The following is a 25,837-nucleotide window of genomic DNA, read 5'->3' on the forward strand; positions in this document are numbered from 1 at the left end:
CAAGCACATATGGGCACCTGATCTTTGACAAAGGAGGCAAGAATATACAATGGAAAAAAGACAGCCTCTTCAATAAGTGGTGCTGGGAACATTGGACAGCTACATGTAAAAGAATGAAATTAGAACACTTCCTAACACCATACACAAACATAAACTCCAAATGGATTAAAGACCTAAATGTAAGGCCAGACACTATAAAACTCCTAGAGGAAAACAAAGGCAGAACACTCTATGACATCCATCAAAGCAAGATCCTTTTGGACCCACCTCCTAGAATCATGGAAATAAAATCAAGAATAAACAAATGGGACCTCATGAAACTTCAAAGCTTTGGCACAGCAAAAGAAACCATAACAAGACAAGAAGACAACCCTCAGAATGCAAGAAAATACTTGCCAATGAAGGAACTGACAAAGGATTAATCTCCAAAATATATAAGCAGCTCATGCAGCTTAATAACAAAAAAGCAAATAACCCAATCCACAAATGGGCGGAAGACCTAAATAGACATTTCTCCAAAGAAGACATACAGATGACCAACAAACACATGAAAAGATGCTCAACATCACTAATCATTGGAGAAATGCAAGTCAAAGCCACAATGAGATATCACCTCACTCTGGTCAGAATAGCCATCATCAAAAAATCTAAAACAATAAATGTTGGAGAGGGTGTGGGGAAAAGGGAACTCTCCTGCACTGTTGGTGGGAATGTAAACTGGTACAGCCAGTATGGAAAACAGTTTCCAGGTTCCTTAAAAACCTAAAAATGCCACTCCTGGGCATATATCCAGAGAAAACCATAATCCAAAAAGAAACATGTACCATAATGTTCATTACAGCACTATTTGCAATAGCCAGGACATGGTAGCAACCTAATTGTCCATCAACAGTTAAATAGATAAAAAGATGTGGCACATATATACAATGGAATATTACTCAGCCATAAAAAGGAAAGAAATTGAGTTATTTGTAGTGAGGTGGATGGACCTAGAGTCTGTCATACAGAGTGAAGTAAGCCAGAAAGAGAAAAACAAATACCGTATGCTAACTCATATATATGGAATCTGAAGAAATGGTACTGATGAACCCAGTGACAGGACAAGAGTGGAGATGCAGATGTAGAGAATGGACTTGAGGAGACAGTGCTGGGGTGGGGTGGGGGGTGAAGGGGAAGCTGGGATGAAGTGAGAGAGTTGCATAGACATAGATACACTACCAAATGTAAAATAGATAGCTAGTGGGAAGTTGCTACATAACAAAGGGAGATCAACTCGATGATGGGTGAGGCTTTAGAGGGCCAGGACAGGGAGGGTGGGAGGGAGTCGCAGGAGGGAGGGGATATGGGGATATATGTATAAATACAGCTGATTCATTTTGGTGTACCTCAAAAACTGGTACTAGAGTATAAAGCAAATATATTCCAATAAAGAGCTTTAAAAAATAAAAAATAAATAAAAAAATAAATACCAGCTATAGCCATGTGGTCAGTTGCAGAAACGAGAACTGTAATAGTTAAAACTGTTTCTTCCTTACATTGTTATAAATGTTTGTATATGTATATTGGCCAAATATTTTTGTTTTCTATCTTACCTCTTTATCATCTAACATAAAATGCATTAATAATAATTAACTTTACATCACAGCATTGAAATTAAAGGATATAAAGGAGAAGAGTGACCATCACCCAAGGACTTGACATCCTCTTCTGGGGAAAGGATGTTTTCAGTTGTATTTCAGATAGTTGCATCATGTTAGGTGGGAGTATGCCTTTTTTACTATCTCTATTTAGAGATTAAATACAGTTTAAGCAGATGTGTGTGGGTACCAAGTTGACAAGGGGAGGACTATGATGGTCTTTTTTATATATCAACTTGGCTAGGCTACAGTCCCCAGTTCATTAATCAAACACCAAACTAGGTGGTGTTGTGAAGGTATTTCACAGATGTGACTAAGGTCCATAAAATCTTACGTAATCTAGATGGGCCTGATTCAATTTCTTGAGAAGACTTCAAAGCACAGTTGAGGCTTCCTTGAAAAAGAAAAAAAATTCCAGGCTTCCCTGGTGGCACAGTGGTTAAGAATCTGCCTGCCAATGCAGGGGACACAGGTTTGAGCTGTGGTCTGGGAAGATCCCACATGCCACAGAGCAACTAAGCCTGTGAGCCACAACTACTGAGCCCATGAGCCACAACTACTGAAGCCTGCATGCCTAGAGTCCATGCTGTAGAAGAGAAGCCACCACAACGAGAAGCCTGTGTACCCCGACAAACAGTAGCCCCTGCTCGCCACAACTAGAGAAAGCCCGCACATAGCAACAGAGACACAATGCAGCCAAAAATAAATAAATAAATAAATTTATTAAAAAAAGAAAAAAAGAAAAAGAAAAAAAACCTCACTGTGGACAGTACCTTCAGCCCTTACTTGAGATTTCCAGCCTGCCCTTCCTTATGGACTTTGGACTTGTCTTAGCCAATTCCTTGCAATACATCTCATAATATATATCTCCTACTGGTTCTATTTCTCTGGTTGACCCTGACTTATATAATCCTTCACCATGGCACATGACATAACAAAGAAAGATTCCCTTTCCATCACATAGCCAAGGGTTCACATTCAAGGTTAAAGGATTAAGGCTTGCACACACTGTTTACCAAAGGAGAAAACGCCAAATAGCAAAAGCAACATGGAAATCAATCCTCTTCACCACAGGAGCAATGAGAAAAACAAATGAGTTGAGTTCAATATAAAAATTTTCTCTGTAGGATTATCAAAAATTAGCACCATTCATATGTAATAGCCAGTTCTTCTGAGACAAGCACCCACCTACAGCAGACCACCACAGGATAATCAAGGTCAGAACCATATCCTCAGACATCTTAGGATCAAAATGCATGCTCAGAAACACAGTCATTATCTCTTTTCATCTTACCTTCAAATAACCTCCCAGTTACCCTGTCTACACAGGAGTTCCTACATACTCACCTCTACAAATAAAAGAATGCCTTGATTTTAAACTTTTGTGTTTCTATGTGTTTGACCTGTGCGTATTCAACTGTCCTGAATCCAAAAATCAATTTTTAAACTCTATCCAGGCAGTCAGAAAAGCCAACTGAAGTATTGTTAATTAAAAATAAAAAACTTTTATGGCACCTAAAAACTTTATATCCTTTCAGAGAGAAATCTAGGGACTTCTACAAGAAAACAAGAATAAATAAATTGACCTAATAATCACTAGTCTTTATCTTCCTGCCTCTGCTCTTTTACAGGCATATAAACGTCTTATATGCCAATGTGATGTGTTTGGTAAAATGCTTTTGGCTTCCATCCATTTTGTCTTAGCTCTTACTCCCTCTTCCCACTGCAAAATATCTCATGTACAAATACTTCAATTTGACAAATGAAACACAGCAATATTTTTACAGCTTCCTTTCATAGAAAAATCTTATGTACTTGTAGGAAGAAAGAAGGAATCAAGACCTGGACATATTTTATCAATTAGGTCATAATACCCAGAAACAATCCTTTGGAGTCTACCAAAGATTTGATATGATAATTAAATCTGCAGTTGTAGGCTTTATACTAACCTCTGTTTATTGCGGCTTGCAAAAAATTCTAAGAAATAAATGATATTTTTAAACCAACTGACACCTCTAAGACTACTGTTTTTCTCTCTCTCCTGGGAAACAATGTTCACTATCCAACATGCCACCTCTGTTCCATATTGTGACAAGAGCCCATATGTTTCAGATTGGATCAGGATAGGCAGTTACTATCTAAAAAGAAATCAAACAGCTCTTATTTTCCAAATAAATCTGGGAATGAAGTTATCAAAGCAAGTTGCACTAATACTTCCAACCCCGCAATCCCCTTAATATTGTTGGCTGGGAGAAAATTACTTTCACAAAGTTTTCTCTAAGTATGTTAGAGTGAAAGGTGAAAAATCACCATTTTATTCATTTGTGTGCAGCTGATAAAGTGTAAATACGTATATAATTTATTATCCAGCTCCTTGTATTTAACCAATATTCTTCAGGAGATTTTTCTACTTTCTACTCTCTATCTTCTACCCCCAATGCACATATAAATGAGACCCCAGGGAAAATGCTATGCAGCCAAATAATCTAACACCCTCAAAAATCTGACTTGCCGGTTCAGAAAATGTTTATCCCACAAATTCATTATGTACTAAGATGACAAATGTGATTTAAAAATTAGCCAGAGCCAAGAACAAGCAGATACCACACACGAAGAAGCTAATTCTACAGATATGCTACACCATATACAAGGGGCAAAGGTCTGTCTTTTCCTATTTTAGTGCCATCAGCCTGCAAAGTAACAAATCATGCCTAGACCACAGCTTGGGAGAACTTTAAGTAGCCTTATGTTTCAATCTACTAGCTATCATCTGAGAACCTGTGTCTGTGTCAAGGGTAAATAACGAGGGGCCCTAGTATGGGATGTAAGAAGGAAGCTTTGCTCTTGAAGGCTACGTAAGGTCATAGTAAGGCATGGACAGAACAGGCACCAGACCAAGGATGTGTTTCCATCCCTATAAAGCTTAACATTAAGAAAAGGAAAGCTTGATTTAGTAAATTATACATTTATCACCAACCTATCTCTTAAAAACTGTTGGTTATATACAGTTTTAAAAAATAAAATTATTATTTCGCAGGAGATAGGTCTCATAAATAGGATCTAAATAGTATTTGCTCCTGCCTGTCATATCAGTGTATCTGTTATAAATACAGAATGGGATGTCACCTTGGTGAATTAAGTTTTATAAAGCAATTCCCAACTACAGGAAGCGGTAAGTGGGCAGAAAAATCTTGAGAAGCAAGAAAGAAAGGTTGATGCAGTCTGAAAGCAAGCAAAGCTTTGTACCATTTCTGTTGTCCTTAGCTATCTTTATTTTGAATATTGAAAAATACTAACAACAGAAGACAATTTTTTAAAGTTTTAGTCAGATAAATTTAAATATATACTACAAAATTCACCCATATAAAGTAATTCTTAGTAAGTTTAGTAGGTGCACTTAGTAAATGCAACTATCACAACAATCTAATTTTATGGTGGTTCCAACACCCCAAAAAGAAACCTCATGCTTTTTGCAGTTTCTCCCCATTCCCACTGCCCGCACTAGGCAATCGCTAATTTACATTCTTTGTGTATAGATTACCTTTTCTGGACATTTCATATAATTGGAAAGACACAATTTGTGGTCTTTGTGATAATCTTCTTTCAGTTAGCATGTTTTCAAGGTTCACCCTTGATGTAGAATGTATTAGTACTTTGTTCCTTTTTACTGCCACATATTACATTGTATGGATATGTGACAGTTGTTTACCTATTCACTGACTCCTGGACACATGGCTTTCTTCACTTTTTGGCTATTCTGAACCATGTTGCCATGAGCAGTCATACAGAAGTCTTTGTGTGGATGTATGTTACTCGGGGGTGGAATTGTTGGGTTATATGGTAATTTTAACTGATGATTTTTATATTTAACAAAAAGGCAAAGGATTTAAAAAGATTAAAATGTGGGTCTAGAAAAAAGTGCTTAAGAGGAAACAGATTTTTATATTATAGTTCAAAAAAAAAATTGAGAGGGGATAGGAAGATCACTGTCTAGTCCCTGAAAATTTCTCTATTATTGAAGTGATGCAACATTCAACTAATAGGACAATTTTTTTTTCTCATTTTACTTTAGTTATACTTTATACTGTGATGTCTCTGAGCCCTATTTTACAGTTTTACTGATGATGTCTAATGCGTCTAAGGCAGACAACAGTAATCTGCACCCACGTTAGTCAGTCATGTTGTTAAAGAATTTTGAAAGACAAACAGGAGAAATGTTCTTTTTGCATGAGCAATTCTTCAGGCCAAAAGGTTATCTATGAGTTACAAAGAGCAAAGAAATGAAGAGAAATCAGAAGGTAGGGGAAGATAATCAGAGGGGGAATTGTTATGTCAATTATCATTGATAATAAAAAATAACTGTAAAATGATATTGCCAGTTGACCACCAAAGTGGCTCTAGCAATTTGCCTTCCTACCAGCAGTGTATCAAAGAAGCTGTTTCCCCACAGCCTTGTTAACACTTGATATGCCAATTTATTGATTTGAAATCATTTAAATTGATTTTAAAATTTTCTTTTTGTTGTTTTTAATTTTCACTTTTCCAAGATTAGCTGTGAGAAGATTTTCTATACGTATTGGCTATTTGAGGTTTATTTTTCTGAGAGTTCCCTATTTGGGGTAGCTTATCTCATCAATTTGAGAGAATTTCTACATTATAGATGCAATACTTCTTCATCTTTTGATGACTTCTTCCTATACCTTGTTTTGAGGCTATTCCAAGTATCTCCATCCTTCCCACCAGATGCTATACTTACTGTCACCTTTCTTAGTAGATGATCTCCCTTCATACTTTACTGAGAAGATTGAGATTAAAAAAAAAAAACTCATTCCACAAATATTTTATAAGCACCTACTATATGCTGAAGACGCAATCTTCATAACATATAGAAGATACATCATCTGTAACACATATTGTGATCTATGCACTCATGAAGCTTAAAGTTGGGTGTTGGTATATGGGAATTTAGAGTACTGAAACAGGAAGCAACGGGAGACACATGCTTTTTACATGGGATGATGAGGAAAGCACCCTCTCAGGAGAAGATATTTAAGCTCTCATCTAAGTAAGTTAATACTCAGAAGAGCAGGATTAAGAGTGTTAAAGGCAGCTATATGTATGATGCAGCATGCACTAGAAACTGAAAGAAGACCAAGGCCAATGTTACTGGAACGCAGGATGCAAGAAAGAAAGGGCAAAGTCAAGGTGGTAGAGCATAAAGGGCCCTAAAGGTCATGGTAGGAAGTTTGAATTTTAAGTAAAATGGGGGTAGGGATCACTAAATGTTTAAGACGGAGAGTGGTATGAGATGAGGTAAGCAGAAGCCAGATCGTGTAGAACACTCTAAGCCAGCCAAAGAGTTCAGATTTTATTCTATCAATACAAGATCTTTGAAGCGTTTAAGGCAAGAAAGTAGATTGCTATTTTTGAACGATTTTTCCAGCTGCTGTGGAAAACGGAGGGTAGGGGTGGTAAGAACAGAAAGAAATAAAGCAGACTACTTAGGAAACTCTGCAGAAGTCCAGGCTTGGACCGTGGTGGGAGGAGTGCACACATTCTGGAGGTAGAATAGAAACAAAAGAATGTGCTTATAGATCATCTGGAGAGGAGGAGGAAGGAAGGAGAGAAATCAAGAACATATTCTGACATGAGCAGCTAATATTTATTATTGAGATGGAGAAGTCTGAGGTGGGGTGAATGTGGAGTGGGTGGTAGAAAGAGCCCACAAGATTACTGTTTTAGCTTTGTGATCTGTGAGATGTCTATTAGACAGTCTAGTGGAAGTTGTGTGGACAAGATCTGTAGGTTTAATGACTGGAGGCAAGATCAGGCCTGTAGAGATAAATTTGGCAATCATCAGCACATGGATGATATTTAAAGTCAAGGACCTAGAAAAGGTCCTGGAAAGAAGAAAGAAGGTATGGGTCCAAGTACAAGCTGAGAAAGAGAAGCTAGCACAAATAACTGAGGAATTGACAAGTGATTTGAATTGATCCCCCTGCCTTTTCAAGGACTATACTCCATTAATTATTCCATGTCTGCAATTATGGGACTTCCTTGGGGGTGCAGTGGTTAAGACTCCGCCCTCCCAATGCAGGGGGCCTGGGTTTGATCCCTGGTCAGGGAACTAGATCCCACATGCATGCTGTAACTAAGAGTTCACATGCCACAACTAAGGAGCCTGCCTGCCACAGCTAAGACCCAGTGCAACCAAATAAATAAATAAGCAACAATAATAGCAGCAGCCACAATTCACCTTTAAAAAAAAAAAAATTTCTGCAGTCTCTTCCTTCACTAGCCACCTCCCCAAGATTATAAAAATGTTTAGGTCATTCCTATCCTTAAAATTATACTCCCTCAACCAAATTTCTTTCCAAAGTACCATTTCTGCCTTTTCTCCTTTGTTTCCATGACACTGCCCCACCTGCTTTTTTGTCAACTTTTCACATTGTCACTCTTCTTCTTTCAGATTCCCACATGAAGGCATTTTCTAAGGTTCTGTTTACATTTCTCCAAGCTTCTTCTCAGAAATTCATATCTATTCTCACAAATGCAACATCAGTGCAGATGACTCTCAAATTTAAACCTCCAACCTCAATTTCTCTTAGGAAATTTAGATCTAAATTTCCACTTATATACTAGAGAGCTTTGCCTGGAAATCCAACCTGTTCAATAATCATGAACTGTTAAAGATGGAAGAAACCCTTAGTAAAAATCTAGTTTACCTCTCATTTACAAGCAAGGAGACTAAGGCACATAGCATTATCTTTAAAGCCACATGGCTAATTATTGGAAAGACTAAAACCTGGAATTCTTGATTCTTATTCCAATGGTGTTTAAAATCAACTTAATAATCTTCATCACAAAATCAGTTCTTTTCATTACTTTTTTATTATTCCAATCACACAGGTCCAAAATCTTTGGTCTGATACTTAAACCCTTTCATAATCTAATCTAATTTACTAATGTAATCCTTGGTTTCATTTTCCCTATCTCTTTTGGTCAAACCAAAGCATACTTACTGCTGTGCCCCATTGTGTGATTTCCTTCCTTTACTCAGACTCTTTCCATGTCTTCTCCCACCAGAAACACACACACACACACCCATAGATATCCTATATCTATTTAGGATATTTAGGACTTATCTTAAATATCACCTCTTCCAAAAATCTTTTTCTTTGTATTTCTTTTATAGTTCTATTATTTATAGATGATAAATATTTGTATATTTGCTTTACTCTACTACTAGGAGCTTCTTACATTTTCCTACAGTAGTTAGCAAGTCAGATTAAAAAAAACAGATGTTTAATAACACTTTTGTTGAATTGCTCTTACTATATAAAATTACAAAAATGGTCAGATTTTTAGAAATCTGCAGAATTACAAAACATAATATAAGGGTCTTTTTTGCATAGCCAACAAATATCAAACAAACTATAAAACAAACCCAAGAACCTATAAACAATTAGAATTGCTTGTGATTTTTTGAGTCACTACCATCTTTCATGTGGTAGTTCTCTTCCTATGGTTTGGCTCAGCTTTAATCTACTATTTACTCTTATTTGTCATTAAGGCCTCACATATTATTTATTTCATTCTATAGCATTTAGGCAGGAAAGCAGCAATGTAAGCTCCCTTGACTGTGATTTTTCCCACAGATAATAGAAAATAAATTGCAATTAGATTTTGCTAATTGCATATAATTAACTCAAAATGAGCTGTTAATTATAAAAAATATGTTTTTCATTTCCTCATGATCTCATTTATTTTAGTTCCAAATTCTTAATGCCTCACTTGAGTAAGTTTAATATTTTAAATACACAGAGTATTTTTAATACTGAGATAATTTAAATTTGCAAATAAAGAAAATTCAGCTTAAAATTAAATTTTATCTAGGGAGTTCTACTAGCAAAATCAAAGAGCCTGCAAGGTAGAAAGTAGGTCATTTCCTGTAACAATTCTTGATTACTTTTTAAAAGTCAGCAGCCATTTTCGTTTAAATAGTTCTACAAAGGCTGCTCAAGGCTGTGGGCTATTCTCCCTTGACTCACCTCTACCTCCTTCTGGGGTTAGTGGAGACAACATCATTTCCATAGCCAAATGAATCAAGGAGACAGATGAACTCACTGTCTATATTTCTTTTAATCTCACATTAGATTAAATAATTTAAGGGCTGCTGAGTGAGAATTCTTGCCTTCTCAATGACTATCAGACTTTGGAAACAGCAGCCAGAGTTTCTTCAAACTCTTATACTGTATGTTAAGATTTTAAAAGATCTATGATCTTATCAAAGGCATATTAGGGAAGATTGTTTTTTGGAAGCAGTGCATAGTCTTACCTTATTTTTGTCATAATTATTTGAATGTAGGACGTGCATGCCCAGATGCAACTAAACTTTAAAAGCATGTCCATCTCTTAGATTGGAGCACTAGCTTCCAAAGCATTTACTACACCTACCTGAATAACAGTGATGAAAGCTTTCATAAATTGCAAGTGTGAGTATGAATTGCTAAAACCTTTTGGGAAAAAAAATTGGCATGGATTATTATAATTTATAATCATAAATTATATAAAATATCCTTACATAAAAATAGCCTTTGACCTAGCAATTTCATTTTTGGAAATTTATCCTAAAAAAATAAAAGTACCAGAACACAAGAATGTAAGTACAGCCATGCTTATTAGAGCATTCTGTGCAGTGGTAAAGAACTTGAAACAATATGAATGCCCAACAACAGAAGTGCTGAATAACTTACAGTATATATTATTTCATGTTTCCATAGAAACCATGAACTACTCTCCATTTATAGGAAGTAAGTTAGTATTTGTATTAGCTTTGCATTGCCAGTATAATAAACTACTACAAATTCAGTGACTTAAACAATACAAATTTATTATCCTATAATTCTGTAGGTCAGAAGTCTCACCAGGCTAACACTGAGGTGTCAGCGGGGCTATGTTCCTTCCTGGAGGTTGTAGGGGAGGATCTGTTTTCCTTGCTCATTCAGGTTGTTGGCAGAATTCCGTTTCTTGCAGTTTGAGAACTGAGATCCCCATTTCCTTGTGGGCTAGCAGATGAGGACTGTTCCAAACTTCTAGAAGCTACTTATATTCCTTGGCTGATCACACATCCTTCCTTCATCTTCAGAGCCAGCAAAGGCAGGTTGAGTCATTCTCATGCTTCAAATCTCTCCTCCTCCTTTGTCTTATCTTTCTGACACAGCAAGGAAAGGTTCTTCATTTTTCAGAACCCATGTGATTAGACTGAGCCCATCCAGATAACCCATGATAATCTCCCTCTCTCAAGGTCTGTTCCCTTGATCATACCTGCAAAGTCCCTTTGCCATGTAAGATAACATATTCAGAGGTTCCAGGGATTAGAATACAGATGTCTTCGGGGGACAATTATTCTGCTTATCACAATTCTACATCTAAGAACCTGACAAATGACCATTAACACCATTAAGTGGAATAAAAGAAGATTAACAAGTAATGTGTTCAGTTTGATCTCAAATGTATATAGATTTTTAAATACATGTAAGCATAAAAAAATGCATAGAAAGATAAACATCAGGGTGCTAATACTAATTCCACCAAGACAGTCAGGATAGGGAACAGGATAGTGAATGAAAGATGACTGATTTTTTCTTAATGTGTCTTTGGATGTTTTACTTGCTACAAGAAAAGTGTTTTTCTTTTGAAATTTGGAAACAGTTTAATTAAAAATAAGGTGAATTATAAGACAAAATGTATAATATAAACATATATCACATATTCATAAAAAAATAAGACCTACAAGTTACATACTAAGATTACCTCTAGATGACATTACGCGTATGTTTTATTCTCTTTTGGCTTACCAGTATTTTTTATATTTTTCCTACCATAAGCAAGCAAGTAAATATATGAAGATATAGGTAAACATAAGTAGCACTAAGAATAAGTAAGAAAATATTTTAAGTTAAAAACAAATATAATAAAAATTTCTTACACATCCACTAAACAAGAAATATACTACCCCTATACAGAAAATGTGGTTATAGTCAGGAAATAAAAATTCTACAAAGAAACACAAAGGGTTAATAAATACATCGAAAAACATTAATCTTAACTGAATATTGAATAATTGCAAATTACAATAGGATTCCATTTTTCTACCTATTAAACTCCCAAATATTGCTTAATTATACAAATCAACACTGGAGAGTCAATTTACACAGCTGATTGAAAACAAATCTCTTAAATAATTGTAAAAGGATAAAAAAGACAAAACCATGTGGTTGCAGAAAAATAAAAGAGGAAAGGACAACAAACAAGGGCTGCTGCAAAATTTTAAAAGCCTGGAAATGACATATAAGTTCAAATTCAATTAACCAACTTGAAAAATCAAAACTGAAATATTTGCTGGCTGAAATGGAGGAGGGTGTTAAGCTGAAACATGCCAGAGAATTGCTGACAGGCTCAGAGATTGAAGGAACCAAGTAGGACTGTATGTGGGAATGAAAGCATGGCTGGTTGAAGTTTGTACAGCAGTAAAAATCTAAGATGCCTCTGTCTATCTCCAGAGCCAGTCAACTATTTCTTTCCATCTTGTAAAATTGGTGGCTTACTGCCCTAGAGTGGTTGAGTCAGACTGACTCCGGTCTTAGGGGTCTAAAATACAGTTGAGGGCAGAAATAGAGTTTAACCATAGAGTTAAAAGGGGTATTAAGTAAAAGCCTACATAATGACTGATGGTTTCATTTCTCTTCCTCCACTGAGCTCCCCACATTAGCAGCCAAGCTTACATAATGCTCCCACTCTTTCTTCCCAACCAGACAGAAGGTTTGTGCCTAGGCAAACTGATCACCCAACAGAAAAGACCCACTGATACTAACAGGCAGAGCAGTCCCAGGGTTCCTACATAATCACCCCACAGTGAAGCCCATCAGTTGACAAGCCCCCCTTATACACACTGAGAACTTTCAATAGCTTTTCACTGTTTTGTTTGCAAATATAAATGGATCATCAGACATTTGTGGAAGAAGGAAACTTGAACTTGGTGAAAATAGAGACAACGAACTGGAAAAAAAAGAAACTTTAAAAACTGTTATTAATATCCTCAGAGATAAGAAAAAATATTGCAATAAGCATGGTTTCTTATTTTTTTTAATTTAGAGAATAAAATGTTTTTGGAAATTATAGCAGTAAAAAAATTTAATACAAGGGTTAAAAAATAAAGTTTAGGAAGTATTCTAAAAAGTAGAAAAAACCCCACAGATATGAAAAATAAGAGAAAAAATAAGAAAATGAGAGATTCCAAGAGATTCAACATCTGGCTAATAGCGTAATGAATGAAAAAAGGCCCAACTGATGCACATCAGCATTAATTTTTAGAATAATGCAGAGAAAGATAAGATTCTAATAGTGTCCATGGAAAACAGGTCACATAAAAAAGATAAAGAATCAAACTGCACCACACTTCTTAAGGGCAACACTAGAAGCTAGAAGATAATGGAACATAATCCTCAATCTCTTCTGAGAAAAATTACCAACTAAGAATTCTATATGCAGCTAAACTTACATTAAATGTGAAGACAGATGTTAGGCATTCTTCCAGAGGTATGAAGTCTCAAAAAATTGTTGCCTCAACCCTCAGAATGGGAAAAATAATTGCCTGTGAAACAACGGACAAAGGATTAACCTCCAAAATATACAAGCAGCTCATGAAGCTTCATACCAAAAAAGCAAATAACCCAATCCACAAATGGGCAGAAGACCTAAATAGACATTTCTCCAAAGAAGACATACAGATGGCCAACAAACACATGAAAAGATGCTCAACATCACTCATCATCAGAGAAATGCAAGTCAAAGCCACAATGAGGTATCACCTCACACCAGTCAAAATGGCCATCATCACAAAATCTGGAAAGCACAAATGTTGGAGAGGGTGTGGAGAAAAGGGAGCTCTCCTGCATTGTTGGTGGGACTGCAAGTTGGTACAGCCACTAGGGAAAACAATTTGGAGGTTCCTTAAAAAACTACAAATAGAACTACCATATGATCCAGTAATCCCACTCCTGGGCATATACCCAAAGAAAACCATAATCCCAAAAGAAACTTGTACCATAATGTTTACTGCAGCACTATTTACAATAGCCAGGACATGGAAGCAACCTAAATGCCCATCAACAAATGAATGGATACAGAAGATGTGGCATATATATACAATGGAATATTACTCAGCTATAAAAAGGGATGAGATGGAGCTATATGTAATGAGGTGGATAGAACTACAATCTGTCATACAGAGTGAAGTAAGTCAGAAAGAGAAGGACAAATATTGTATGCTAACTCACATATAGGGAATCTAAAAATGGTACTGATGACCTCAGTGACAAGAACAAAGATGCAGATACAGAGAAAGGACTGGAGAACTCGAGGTATGGGAGGGGGCAGGGGGTGAAGGGGAAACTGAGACAAAGCGAGAGAGTAGCACAGACATATATATACTACCAACTGTAAAATAGTCAGTGGGAAGTTGTTGTATAACAAAGGGAGTCCAACTCGAGGACGCAAGATGCCTTAGAGGACTGGGGCGGGGAGGGTGGGGGGGACTCGAGGGGGGGGTCAAGGAAGGGAGGGAATATGGGGATATGTGTATAAAAACAGATGATTGAACCTGGTGTACCCCCCAAAAAATAATAAAAATAAATAAATAAATTAAAAAAAAAAATTGTTGCCTCTGTACTCCCTGTCAGTTAAGCTGTTGGAGGACACAATTCAGGAAGATAAGTATAAACCAAAAAGAGGACCTGTAATCCAGCAAAAGAGGAAGATAGCAAGAAAATTAAAGAAATTTGAAGGATGATGGATAAGGAAAATTTCAGGATGAAATCTCTAAACAGCAAGCTTAGAGAAAAACCAGTTCAGACTAGAGCAGAATTATGGAGGGCTCCAAGAGGATATATTAAAAAAATGAAAAGATATGACAGAGTAATTGATATATCTGAATATATTCAGATAATTATACTTTCTGGGTGAATTTGGAAATGGAAAGACATGAGAATTCTGAGGTCAGAAACTTTGGTGTTTTGTTTACTGGTATATTCCCCCAAAGTCTAGAAATTGCCTAGCACTTGGTAGGAAACTTTATAAATATTTGAGTGAATTAAGAAATGAATGAGTGCATGGCAAATTAAATAAGGCAATTCTAAACTCTGGAAAAAACAATCTATTACATAAAAATTAAATTTAATAATTGTATAGTAGATGGCTCAGCTGTGTAGAAAATATCTACAGTTTTATTGTAAACAAGTCGTGATATAGCTATATTTAGAAGATAGAAGAAAGGAAATAGCATGTGTATGGGTGTGTATGTTAGAGAGAGAGAGGAAGGGGAAGAGAGAGGAGAGAGAAGAAGGAACAGAGGGAAAAAGGTGAAAACATGTAGATGGTTATCTGTGAGAGCTAATTCATCTTTCATAGCAGGAGGTCAATACTTAAAGCCTACTTAAGTTTGATATTTAAAGATATGGATATAAGTAGTAGAATTAATAGATTAAAAAAATCTAAAACAGTAAAAACTTTTATCCCCAAAGAGTGGAAATTGGGAGTAGGAAGGAGCTGTAGAGGAGGCCCTATTTTTGCATAAGCCTTATTGAACAATTGACTTTTTAAATTATGTACATGCTTGATTTCAATAGTAATAAAATAAAACTAAACTATGGCGAGTCACAAAAAGACATACTGGGAACCCACCTCAACATAATAAAGGCCATATGTGACACACACAGCTAATATCATTACTCAACAGTGAAAAGGTGAAAGAATTTCCTCTAAAATCAGGAAAAAGACAAGGATGTCCACTTTTACTACTTTTATTCAACAGAGTTTTGGAAGTCCTAGACACAGCAATCAGAGAAGAAAAATAAATAAAATGGACCCAAACTGGAAAAGAAGAAATAAAATTGTCACTGTTTGCAGATGATATCATACTATACGTAGAAAAGCCTAAAGATGCTACCAGAAAACTACTAGAGCTCATCAATGAATTTGGTAAAGTAGCAGAATATAAAATTAATACCCAGAAATCTGTAGCATTTGTATACACTAACAGCAAAAGACCAGAAAGGGAAATTAAGGAAAGAATCCCATTTACCATTGCACCAAAAGGGTAAAATACCTAAAAATAAACCTACCTAAGGAAACAAAAGACCTGTACTTTGAAAACTATAAGACACAGATGAAAGAAATCAAAGATGACACAAATAGAAAGATATGCCATATTTTTGGGTTAGAAGACTCAATATCATCAAAATGACTATACTACCCAAGGTAATCTAATATTCAATGCAATCCCTATCAAATTACCAATGGCATTTTTCACAAAACTAGAACAAAAAATTTTACAATTTGTATGGAAACACAAATGACCCCAAATAGGCAAAGCAACCTTGAGAAAGAAAATTGGAGCTGGAGGAGTCACGCGCCCTGAATTCAGACTATACTACAAAGCTACAGTAATCAAAACAGTATGGTACTGGCACAAAAACAGAAATATAGATCAATGGAACAGGATAGAAAGCCCAGAAATAAACCTAAGCACCCATGGTGAATTAATCTATGACAAAGGATGCAAGAATATACAATGGAGAAAATGCAGTCTCCTCAATAAGTGATGCTGGAAAAACTGGACAGTTACATGTAAAAGAATGAAATTAGAACATTCTCTAACGTCATACACAAAAAGAAACTCAGAATGGATCAAAGACCTAAATGTAAGGGTGGATACTATAAAACTCTTAGAGGAAAACACAGGCAGAACATTCTCTGACATAAATAACAGCAATATCTTTTTGGAGTCGTCTCCTAGAGTAATGGAAATAAAAACAAAAATAAACAAATGGGACCTACTGAAACTTAAAAGCTCTTACACAGTAAAGAAAACCATAAACAAAATGAAAAAACAACCTACAGAATGGGAGAAAATATTTCCAAATGAAGCAACCAACAAGGGATTAATCTCCAAAACATGCAAACAGCTCAAAATAAAAAAAACAAACAACCCAATTAAAAAATGGGCAGAAGATCTAAATAGACATTTTTCTAAAAAAGACAAATAGAGGGCCAAAATGCACATGAAAAGATGCTGAACATCACTAATTGTTAGAGAAACAGTATGGAGATTCCTTAAAAAACTAAAAATAGAGCTACCATATAAAGCTGCAATCCCACTCATGGGCATATACCCAGAGAAAACCATAATTCAAAAAGATATGTGCACCCCAATATTCACTGCAGCACTATTTACAATAGCCAAGACATGGAAGCAACTTAAATGTCCATTAACAGAAGAATGGATAAAGAAGATGTGGTGTACACACACACACACACACACACACACACACACACAGAGTGAAATATTACTCAGCCATAAAAAAGAACAAAATAATGCCATTTGCAGGAACATGGACAGACCTAGAGACTGTCATACTGAGTGAAATAAGTCAGACAAAGACAGATATCACATTATATTGCTTATTGGTGGAATCTAAAAAAAGGTACAAAGGAACTTATCCACAAAACAGAAATAGAGTGACAGATGTAGAAAACAAACTTATGGTTACCAGTGGGTAAATGGGGGGTAGGGGGAATAAACTGGGAGATTGGGATTGACATATACATACTGCTATATATAAAACAGATAATAACAGGTATCTACTGTATAGCACAGGGAACTCTACTCAACATTCTGTAATGGCCTATATGGAAAAAGAACCTAAAAAAGAGTGGATATATATATATATATATACACAACTGATTCACTTCACTATACACCTAAAACTAACACAACACTGTAAATCAACTATACTCCAATAAAAATTAAAAAAAATAAAATAAAAATAATATTCATAGTAAAAAAGAGAAAAGATACATGCACCCCAATATGCACTGCAGTGCTATTTACAATAGCCAAGACATGGAAGCAACCTAAATGCCCATCAACAGATGACTGGATAAAGAAGATGTGGTACACACACACACACACACACACACACACACACACACACACACACGCAATGGAATATTACTCAGCCATAAAAAAAGAATAAAAGAATGCCATTTACAGCAACATGGATAGACCTAGAGATTATCATACTGAGTGAAGTAAGCCAGACAGAGAAAGACAAATGTCCTATGATATCACTTATATGTGGAATTTAAAAAATGATAAAAATGAACTTATTTACAAAACATAAATAAGACTCACAGATATAGGAAACAAACTTTTGATTACCAAAGAGTGGCCTGGATAGATAAACTAGGAATTTGGGAGTAACATACACACAGTACTATGTATAAAACAGATAAACAGCAAGGACTTCTGTATGGCATAGGCAACTATACTCAATATTTTGTAATAATCTACATGGGAAAAGAATCTGAAAAAGAATACATATATATATCTGAATCACTTTGCTGCATACCTGAAACTAATATAACATTGTAAATCAATTATATTTCAATAAAAATAATAAATTATAAAAAAAGACAAATACTGCATGATTCCAGTTAAATGAGGTATCTAGAGTAATCAAAGTGTAGAAACAGAAAATAAAATGGTTGCGAGAGGCTGGGGGTAAGAGGAAATGAAGAGTAGTTATTAACGGGCACAGAGTTTCAGTTTTGCAGGATAAAAGAGTTCTGGAGATTGGTTTCACAACACTGTAAATATGTTTACTATTATTGAACAGTACACTAAACAATGGTTGAGATGGTAAATTTTATGTTATGTGTATTTTACCACAATTAAAAAAATTAATTATGGCAAAACTGTGCTAAAATAAGAATTCTTGAGTTCTGTTCCTGAGAAGGGCTGAGTAGCTCCTATAGGATCAAATCTCCTACATGTAATAACTGTAAACTCTGGGAGGAAAAAAATAACCTGAACACACTGAAAAGTGGCCAAAAGCAAGCAGAAACTGTAAGAGGACCAGCACTTAAAAGAAAACAGTGGCACTGGGAGAGTTTCCAATTTTTTTAATGGCTTTTAACTGAAAGCAGGCTTAAAGAACCAGAGGAAAGAGTCTAGGTTGACTAAAGCAGCTAAAAAGTGAAAAATCTTGGAGTGGAGGGAGAGAAAGAGGAAAGCCTCAAATTCTATATAACAACCCTGCCAGTTAGCGCTGACCCCTGAACTACACATGAACAGGTCAGACTCAAGCATCCAAATTAAAATTAAAATAACTCAGCAGTGATTATCACTGCCACTTACTCCAGGGAGATAGAGCTTGGAATCTGAGTTCAGTAAAGTTAACTGCCCACTAGCACACAAAAAATTAACATTCTTCAGAGAAATACAGGCATACCTTGAGGACACTGTAGTTTTGGTTCCAGACCACCACAATGAAGTTGATATTGCAATAAAGGGAGTCACACACATTTTTTGGTTTCCCACTGCACATAAAAGTTATGTTAACACTATATAGTAGTCGATTAAATGTGCAATAGCATCATGTCTAAAAAAATTACAAAAGTTAATTAGAAAATACTTTATTGCTAAAAAATGCTAACCATAATCTGAGCTCTCAGCAAGTCATAATCTTTTTGCAATAGTAAAATCAAAGCTCACTGATCACTACAACAAATATAATAATGATGATGATGATAATAATGATAATGTTAGAAATATGATAAGAATTAGGAAAACATAGCAAAGAGACACAAAGTGAGCAACTGCTGTTGGAGATATGGTGCTGACTGAGTTGCTTGACACTAGGTTGCTGCAAGCCTTCAATTTGTAAAAAATACAATTATTTGTGAAGCATGATAAAGTGAAGCATAATAAAATGAGATATGCCTATATAGCTGAATTCTAGAGTTATTCACAGTGACCAGGAAACAATCCAAAATTACTAAACACACAAAGAAACAGGAGAACATGACCAACACTCGAAAGAAAAGTCAATCAGTGGAGACAAACTCCAAGATGAACCAGTTGTTAGAATCAGCAGACGAGAATTTTAAGGGAAAAAATACACTTGTAATGAATAAAATAGAAAATTTTAACAGAGAAATAGAAATTATAACAAAGATCCAAATGAAAATTCTAAAACCCCAAAATCCAATACCTGAAATAAAACAAAAATCACTATATGGGCTTAACAGCAGATTAGAAATAACAGAAGAGAGTTGATGAATCTGAGTACAGAGCAACAGAAATTATTCAATATGAATAATAAAGAAAAATAGTTTTAAAAAAAATTAGCAGAGAGCCAGGGACCTGTGGGGTAATAGCTAAAGCTCTAATATACATGTAAACAGAGTTCCAAAAGGAGAGGATAAAGGGAATAGGGAAAAAATACATTTGGAAAAATACTGGCCAAAAATACTTTACATTTCATGAAAATAACTTCCTCAAACATTGCTTTGGGGGTGTAAAATGATTTAACTTTTACGAAAAGCAATTTGGCAATGTGAATCAAGAATCTTATAAGCATAACCTCTACTGCAATATAGAAAATATTATTATAAAAGAGATAGAAAGGGGAAAAGGTCTCAAAGGATTGTCTCTGAATGGTAGGACTATGAATGATTTTTATTTTCTTCCTTACATTTTTCTATATTTTTCAAAATTTTATAATGTGAATATACTTATTTTTATGATCAGAAAACTGGAGTCACCAATACGAAGCTATAAATATATACCAAGCATATACTTAATATCTGTGTCCTATGTATTTTGCCTTCACCAACCACCCAAGTTTACCTTGGTCCAGAGCCACTCTCTTTCATATCCAGAGTGAACTCTCGGGGTTTAATAATCTCTTTATTAGCAACCAGTTCTCTTGACTTAAATACAGCTTGAGTTCTTAACCTGTAAAAATAAATTTAGACATAGAAATAGACTAAACAATCCTAAAATTTGCATGGAACCACAAAAGACCCTGAATAGCTAAACCTTGAGAAAGAACAAAGTCAGAAGCATTACATTCTCTGATTCCAAACTATATTACAAAGCTATAGTCATGAAAACGGTACTGGCATACAATTTAACACTAAAACACCAAATAACCAAATTAAAAAAAAGGGCAGAGGATCTGAATAGACATTTGTTCAAAGAACACATACAGATGGCCAACAGGCACATAAAAAGATACTTAACATCACTAATCATTAGGGAAATGAAAATGAAAACCACAATGAGGTATCACCTCACACCTGTCAGAATGGCCATTATCAAGAAGACAACAAACAACAAGTGTTGGCAAGGATGTGAACAAAAGGGAATCTTTGTGCACTGTTGGTGGGAATGTAAATTGGTGTAGCTGCTATGCAAAGCAGTATGGAGATTCCTCAATAAATTAAACATAGAACTACTATATGATGTAGCAATTCCACTCCTGGGTATTTATCTGAAGAAAACAAAAACACTAATTATCCAATAGAAAAGATATATGTGTCCCTGTGTTCACTGTAGCATTTACAACAGTCAAGATATGGAAGCAACCTTAATGTCCATCGACAGATGAATGGATAAAGAAGACATGGTATATATACAATGGAGTATTACTCAGCCATAAAAAAGAATAAAATCTTGCCATTTGCAACAACACAGATGGACTTGGAGGGTATTAGGGTAAGTGAAATAAGTCAGACAGAGAAAGACAAATACTGTATGATATCACTTATATGTGGATCCTAAAAAACAAAACAAACAAAGAAAAATAACTAAACAGTAACAGAGTCACAGATATAGAGAACAAACAGGTGGTTGCCAGAGAGGAGAGGGGTCAAGGGAGGTGAGAAATAGGTGAGGAAGATTAAGAGGTACAGTACAAATTTCCAGTTGCAAAATAAATGAGTCATGGCTATGAAATGTACAGTGTGGGGGATACAGTCAATAATTATGTAATACCTTTGTGTGGTGACAGACAACAACTAGACTAATTGTGGTGATCATTTTGAAATGTATAGATATTATCAAATCACCATGTCATATACTGGGAACTAACACAGTATTGTAGGTCAATTATACTTTAAAAACAAAGAAACAAACTCATAGAAAAAAAAGTCAGATTTGCGCTACCAGAGCAAGTAGGTAGGGAGAAGGGAAATTAGATAAAGGTAGTCAAAAGGCACAAACTTTCAGTTATAAGATAAATATGTACCAGGGATGTAATATACAACATAATAAATACAATTAACACGACTGTATGTTACATATGAAAATTTTAAGAGAGTAAACCCTAAGAGTTCTTATCACAAGGAAAAAACTTTTTTTTTCTATTTAATTTTGTATCTATATAAGATGATGGATATTCACTAAACTTATCTTGGTAATCATTTCATTATGTATGTAAGCGAAATCATTATGTTGTACACCTTAAACATCCATAGTGCCGTACGTCAGTTACAGCTTAATAAAACTGGGAGAAAAAAAAAGAGTAAATCAGAAATGAATACAAGTGAGAAAAATACAAAATCAAATGAGTGAGTACACATACACACACAAACTGGCATATAAACAATCACAAAGATCAATAAAACAGAATAGAAAACCCAGAAATAAACCCATGCATATATGGTCAACTAATCTTTGATCAGGGCACCAAGAATACACAATTGGGAAAGGATAGTCTCTTCAATAAATGCTTTTGGGAACAATGCACAGCCACTAGACTAGAATGTAAGACCTAAAATCTTAAAATTCCTAGAAGAAAACACAGGTGGTAAGTTCAATGACATAGTCTTGGTGATAATCTTTTGGATCTGACACAAAAAATAAAGGCAACAAAAAGCAAAAATAAATAAGTGGGACTACATCAAACTATAAGCCTCTGCACAGCAAAGAAAACCACCAACAAAATTAAAAGGAGACCTATCAAATGGGAGAAAATATTTGCAAATCATATATCTGATAAAAGGTTAATATCCAAAATATATAAAGTTTACATAATTCAATAACGACAAAACAAACAATCCAATTAAAAAATAAGCAGAAGATGTGAAAAGACATTTTGCCAAAGAAGGCATACAGATCACTAACAGGTACATGAAAAGATGCTCAACATCACTAATTCTCAGGGAAATGCAAATCAAACTACAATGAGATATCACCTCACACCTATTAGAATGGCTACTATCAAAAAGACAAGAAACAGGGGCTTCTGCTGGCGCAGTGATGTAGTGGTTAAGAATCCACCTGCCAATGCAGGTTCAATCCCTGGCCCAGGAAGATCCCACATGCTGCGGAGCAACTAAGCCCGTGGGCCACAACTACTGAACCTGTGCTCTAGAGACCTCGAGCCACAACTATTGAGCCCACATGCCATAGCTACTGAAGCCTGAGTGCCTAGAGTCTGTGCTCCACAATAAGAGAAGCCACCGCAATGAGAAGCCTGCCTACCATAATGAAGAGTAGCCCCCACTTACCACAACTAGAGAAAGCCCAAGAGCAGCAACGAAGACCCAACGCAGCCAATAAATAAATAAATAAATAAATAAATGTTAAAAAAAAAAAAAGAAACAACCAGTGTTGGTGAAGATATGGAGAAATGGGAATCCCTATATATTCTTGGTAAAAATATAAAGTGGTACAGTCATTATGGAAACAGTATAGAAGATCCTCAAAAATTTAAAAAGAGAACTACCATATGATCTAGCAATTGGGTACTTATCTTAAGGAAACAAAATTTGCATTCGTTTAAAAAGAGAGATCTGCACCTCCATGTTCACTGTTGCATTAATCACAATAGCCAAGACACAGAAACAACCTAAGTGTCTACTGACAGATGAATGGATGTAGAAGAGGTGAGATACACGTAGGCGCGCACACATACACACACACACACACACACACACACACACAAACATACACACAGTGGAATATTATTCAGCCAGAAGAAAGAAGGAAATCTTGCCGTTTGCAACATCATGGATGAACCTAGAGCAGGGATCCCCAACCCCTGGGCCATGGACCAATATGGGTCCGCGTGGCCTATTAGGAACCGAGCTGCACAACAGGAGGTGAGCAGTGGTTGAGTGAGTGAAGCTTCATCTGCCACTTTCCATCGCCCCACATCGCTTACATTACTGCCTGAACCACAGCTCCACCTCCACCCCCGCCCTGGTCCATGGAAAAACTGTCTTCCATGAAACCAGTCCTTGGTGCCAAAAAGGCTGGGGACCACTGACCTAGAGGACATTATGTTCAGTGAACATACCAACATACCAAAATATGTGAGACATAAAAAACAGTGCTGAGAGGGAAATTTATGGCACTAAATGCTTCCAGGAAAAGAGAAGTATCAAATCAATAATCTAAGCTCCCACCTTAAGACAGAAAAAAAGAACAAGATAAATCCAAAGCAAGCAGAAAGAAGGAAATAATGAAGAAATGAATGAAATAAATGAGACCAGTATTATCTTGATTCCAAAACCAGACAAAGCACAAAAAAAACTACAGACCAATATACCTCATAGATATTGACATAAATTTCCTTAACAAAATATTAGTAAATAGAATACATATGAAAAGTATCATACACTACGACCAAGGAGTCTTATTCCAGGCATACAAGCTAGGTCAATATTAAAAAATCAATTAATGCAACCCACCATATTGGCAGGCTAAAAAGGAAATATCACACAATCACATCAATTAACACATAAAAGGTATCTGACAACATTCAACACGCATTATAAAAACTTTCTATAATCTACAATAAAAATTAAAAAATCAAACTTTATCAAAATTTAAAACTTTTGCTTTGTGAAAGGTCCTTTATGAGACTGGAAAGACAAGCTACAGACCAGGAGAAAATACGTGCAATCCACCTATCTGACACCTTCGAATATATAAGGAACTCTCAAAACTCAACAGGAAAACAATGCAAACGATCCAGTTAGAATATGGCAAGAGATATTAAAGAGACAATTTACCCAGAGGATGGAAAGAGGGCAAACTAGCAAATGAAAAGATATTCAACATCACCAGCCATTAGGAAAATGCAAACTAAGACAACAATGAAATAACACTACACAGAGAACAGAACATGTCAAGTAAAAATCTGTGACACTATCAAATGCCAGCAAGGATGTAAAGAAACGATCTCCCATAAGTTACTGGTAGAAAAGCATGTTAAACTAAATGTGGTATAAGTTAAGTATGATCTTACCATATGATTTAGCAATCATACTCCTAGTTTTCACTTGTACAAACAAAAAGCTTAGGCTGCACAAAAACTTGTATAAGAATGTACATAGCAGCTCTATTTGTAACAGAAAAAAACTGAAAACAACCAATTGTCCTTTAACTGATAAATGGTTAAACAAATCCATATATATCCATATCATGGTATATCCATATCATGGAATAGTACTCAGAAATCAAAAGCTACAATATACGCAACAACCTAGACGGATGTCAAGAACATTATGCTAAATTAGAAAAGTTAGACTTCCTAGGTGGCACAGTGGTTAAGAATATGCCTGCCAATGCAGGGGACACGGGTTTGATCCCTGGCCCAGGAAGATCCCACATGCCACAGAGCAACTAAGCCCGTCTGCCAAAACTATTGAGCCTATGCTCTAGAGCCCGAGAGCCACAACTGTTGAGCTCAAGTGCCACAACTACTGAAGCCTGTGCGCCTAGAGCCTGTGCCCTGCAACAGGAGAAGCCATTGCAATGAGAAGCCCATGCACCACAGTGAAGAAAGCCCATGCGCAGCAACGAAGACCCAATGTGGCCAAAATAAATAAATAATAAAATAAATCTTAAAAAAAAAAAAGTCAATATCAAAATTTCACATACTGTGTAATTCCATTTATGCAACATTTTCAAAATAACAGAATTATAGAAATAACAGATTAGGAGTCCTCAGGGATTAGGAATGGTTGGGGCAGAGAATGACTCTAACAGAATAGTACAAAGGAAATCTTGGTGGTGCTGAAATAGTTTTGTATTTTGATTGAAGTTGTGCTTATACAAATCCATACATGTGATAAAATGGCATAGAAACACTCATACACACTATATTAATGCTAATTTATTAGTTTTGATAATATATTATGGTTGTATAAAATGTAACCATTGGGAGAAACTGGGTGAAGGGTACATGGAAACTCTGCATACTATTTTTGCAACTTCTATCAACCTAAATATAATTATTTCAAAATAAAAAGTTTAAAAAAATCTCTATAAATATGCACAA

At 35.5% G+C, this 25,837-nt stretch overlaps 1 protein-coding gene across 9 annotated transcripts in view; it reads right to left on the minus strand.

The window, feature by feature from the left end:
• KIAA1328 (KIAA1328 ortholog) overlaps positions 1 to 25,837 on the minus strand; it is a 403,500-nt gene that overhangs the window by 112,133 nt on the left and 265,530 nt on the right. For 7 of the 9 annotated variants that reach the window (XR_009047897.1, XM_057698042.1, XM_057698043.1 and 4 more), the window contains one exon: positions 20,392 to 20,499. The exons of 1 other annotated variant lie outside the window; for it this stretch is intronic. Coding sequence is in view for 6 of the 8 variants with exons in the window: in XM_057698042.1 (XP_057554025.1) it covers positions 20,392 to 20,499 (108 nt within the window). In the remaining 2 variants the exon portion in view is untranslated. Of the gene's footprint in view, positions 1 to 13,200; positions 13,294 to 20,391; positions 20,500 to 25,837 lie in introns of all 9 variants that reach the window. One more of the 9 variants, XR_009047898.1, reaches the window with a different exon arrangement.

The sequence above is a fragment of the Hippopotamus amphibius genome, chromosome 11, assembly GCF_030028045.1.
Source record: "Hippopotamus amphibius kiboko isolate mHipAmp2 chromosome 11, mHipAmp2.hap2, whole genome shotgun sequence".
Lineage (NCBI taxonomy): Eukaryota > Metazoa > Chordata > Mammalia > Artiodactyla > Hippopotamidae > Hippopotamus > Hippopotamus amphibius.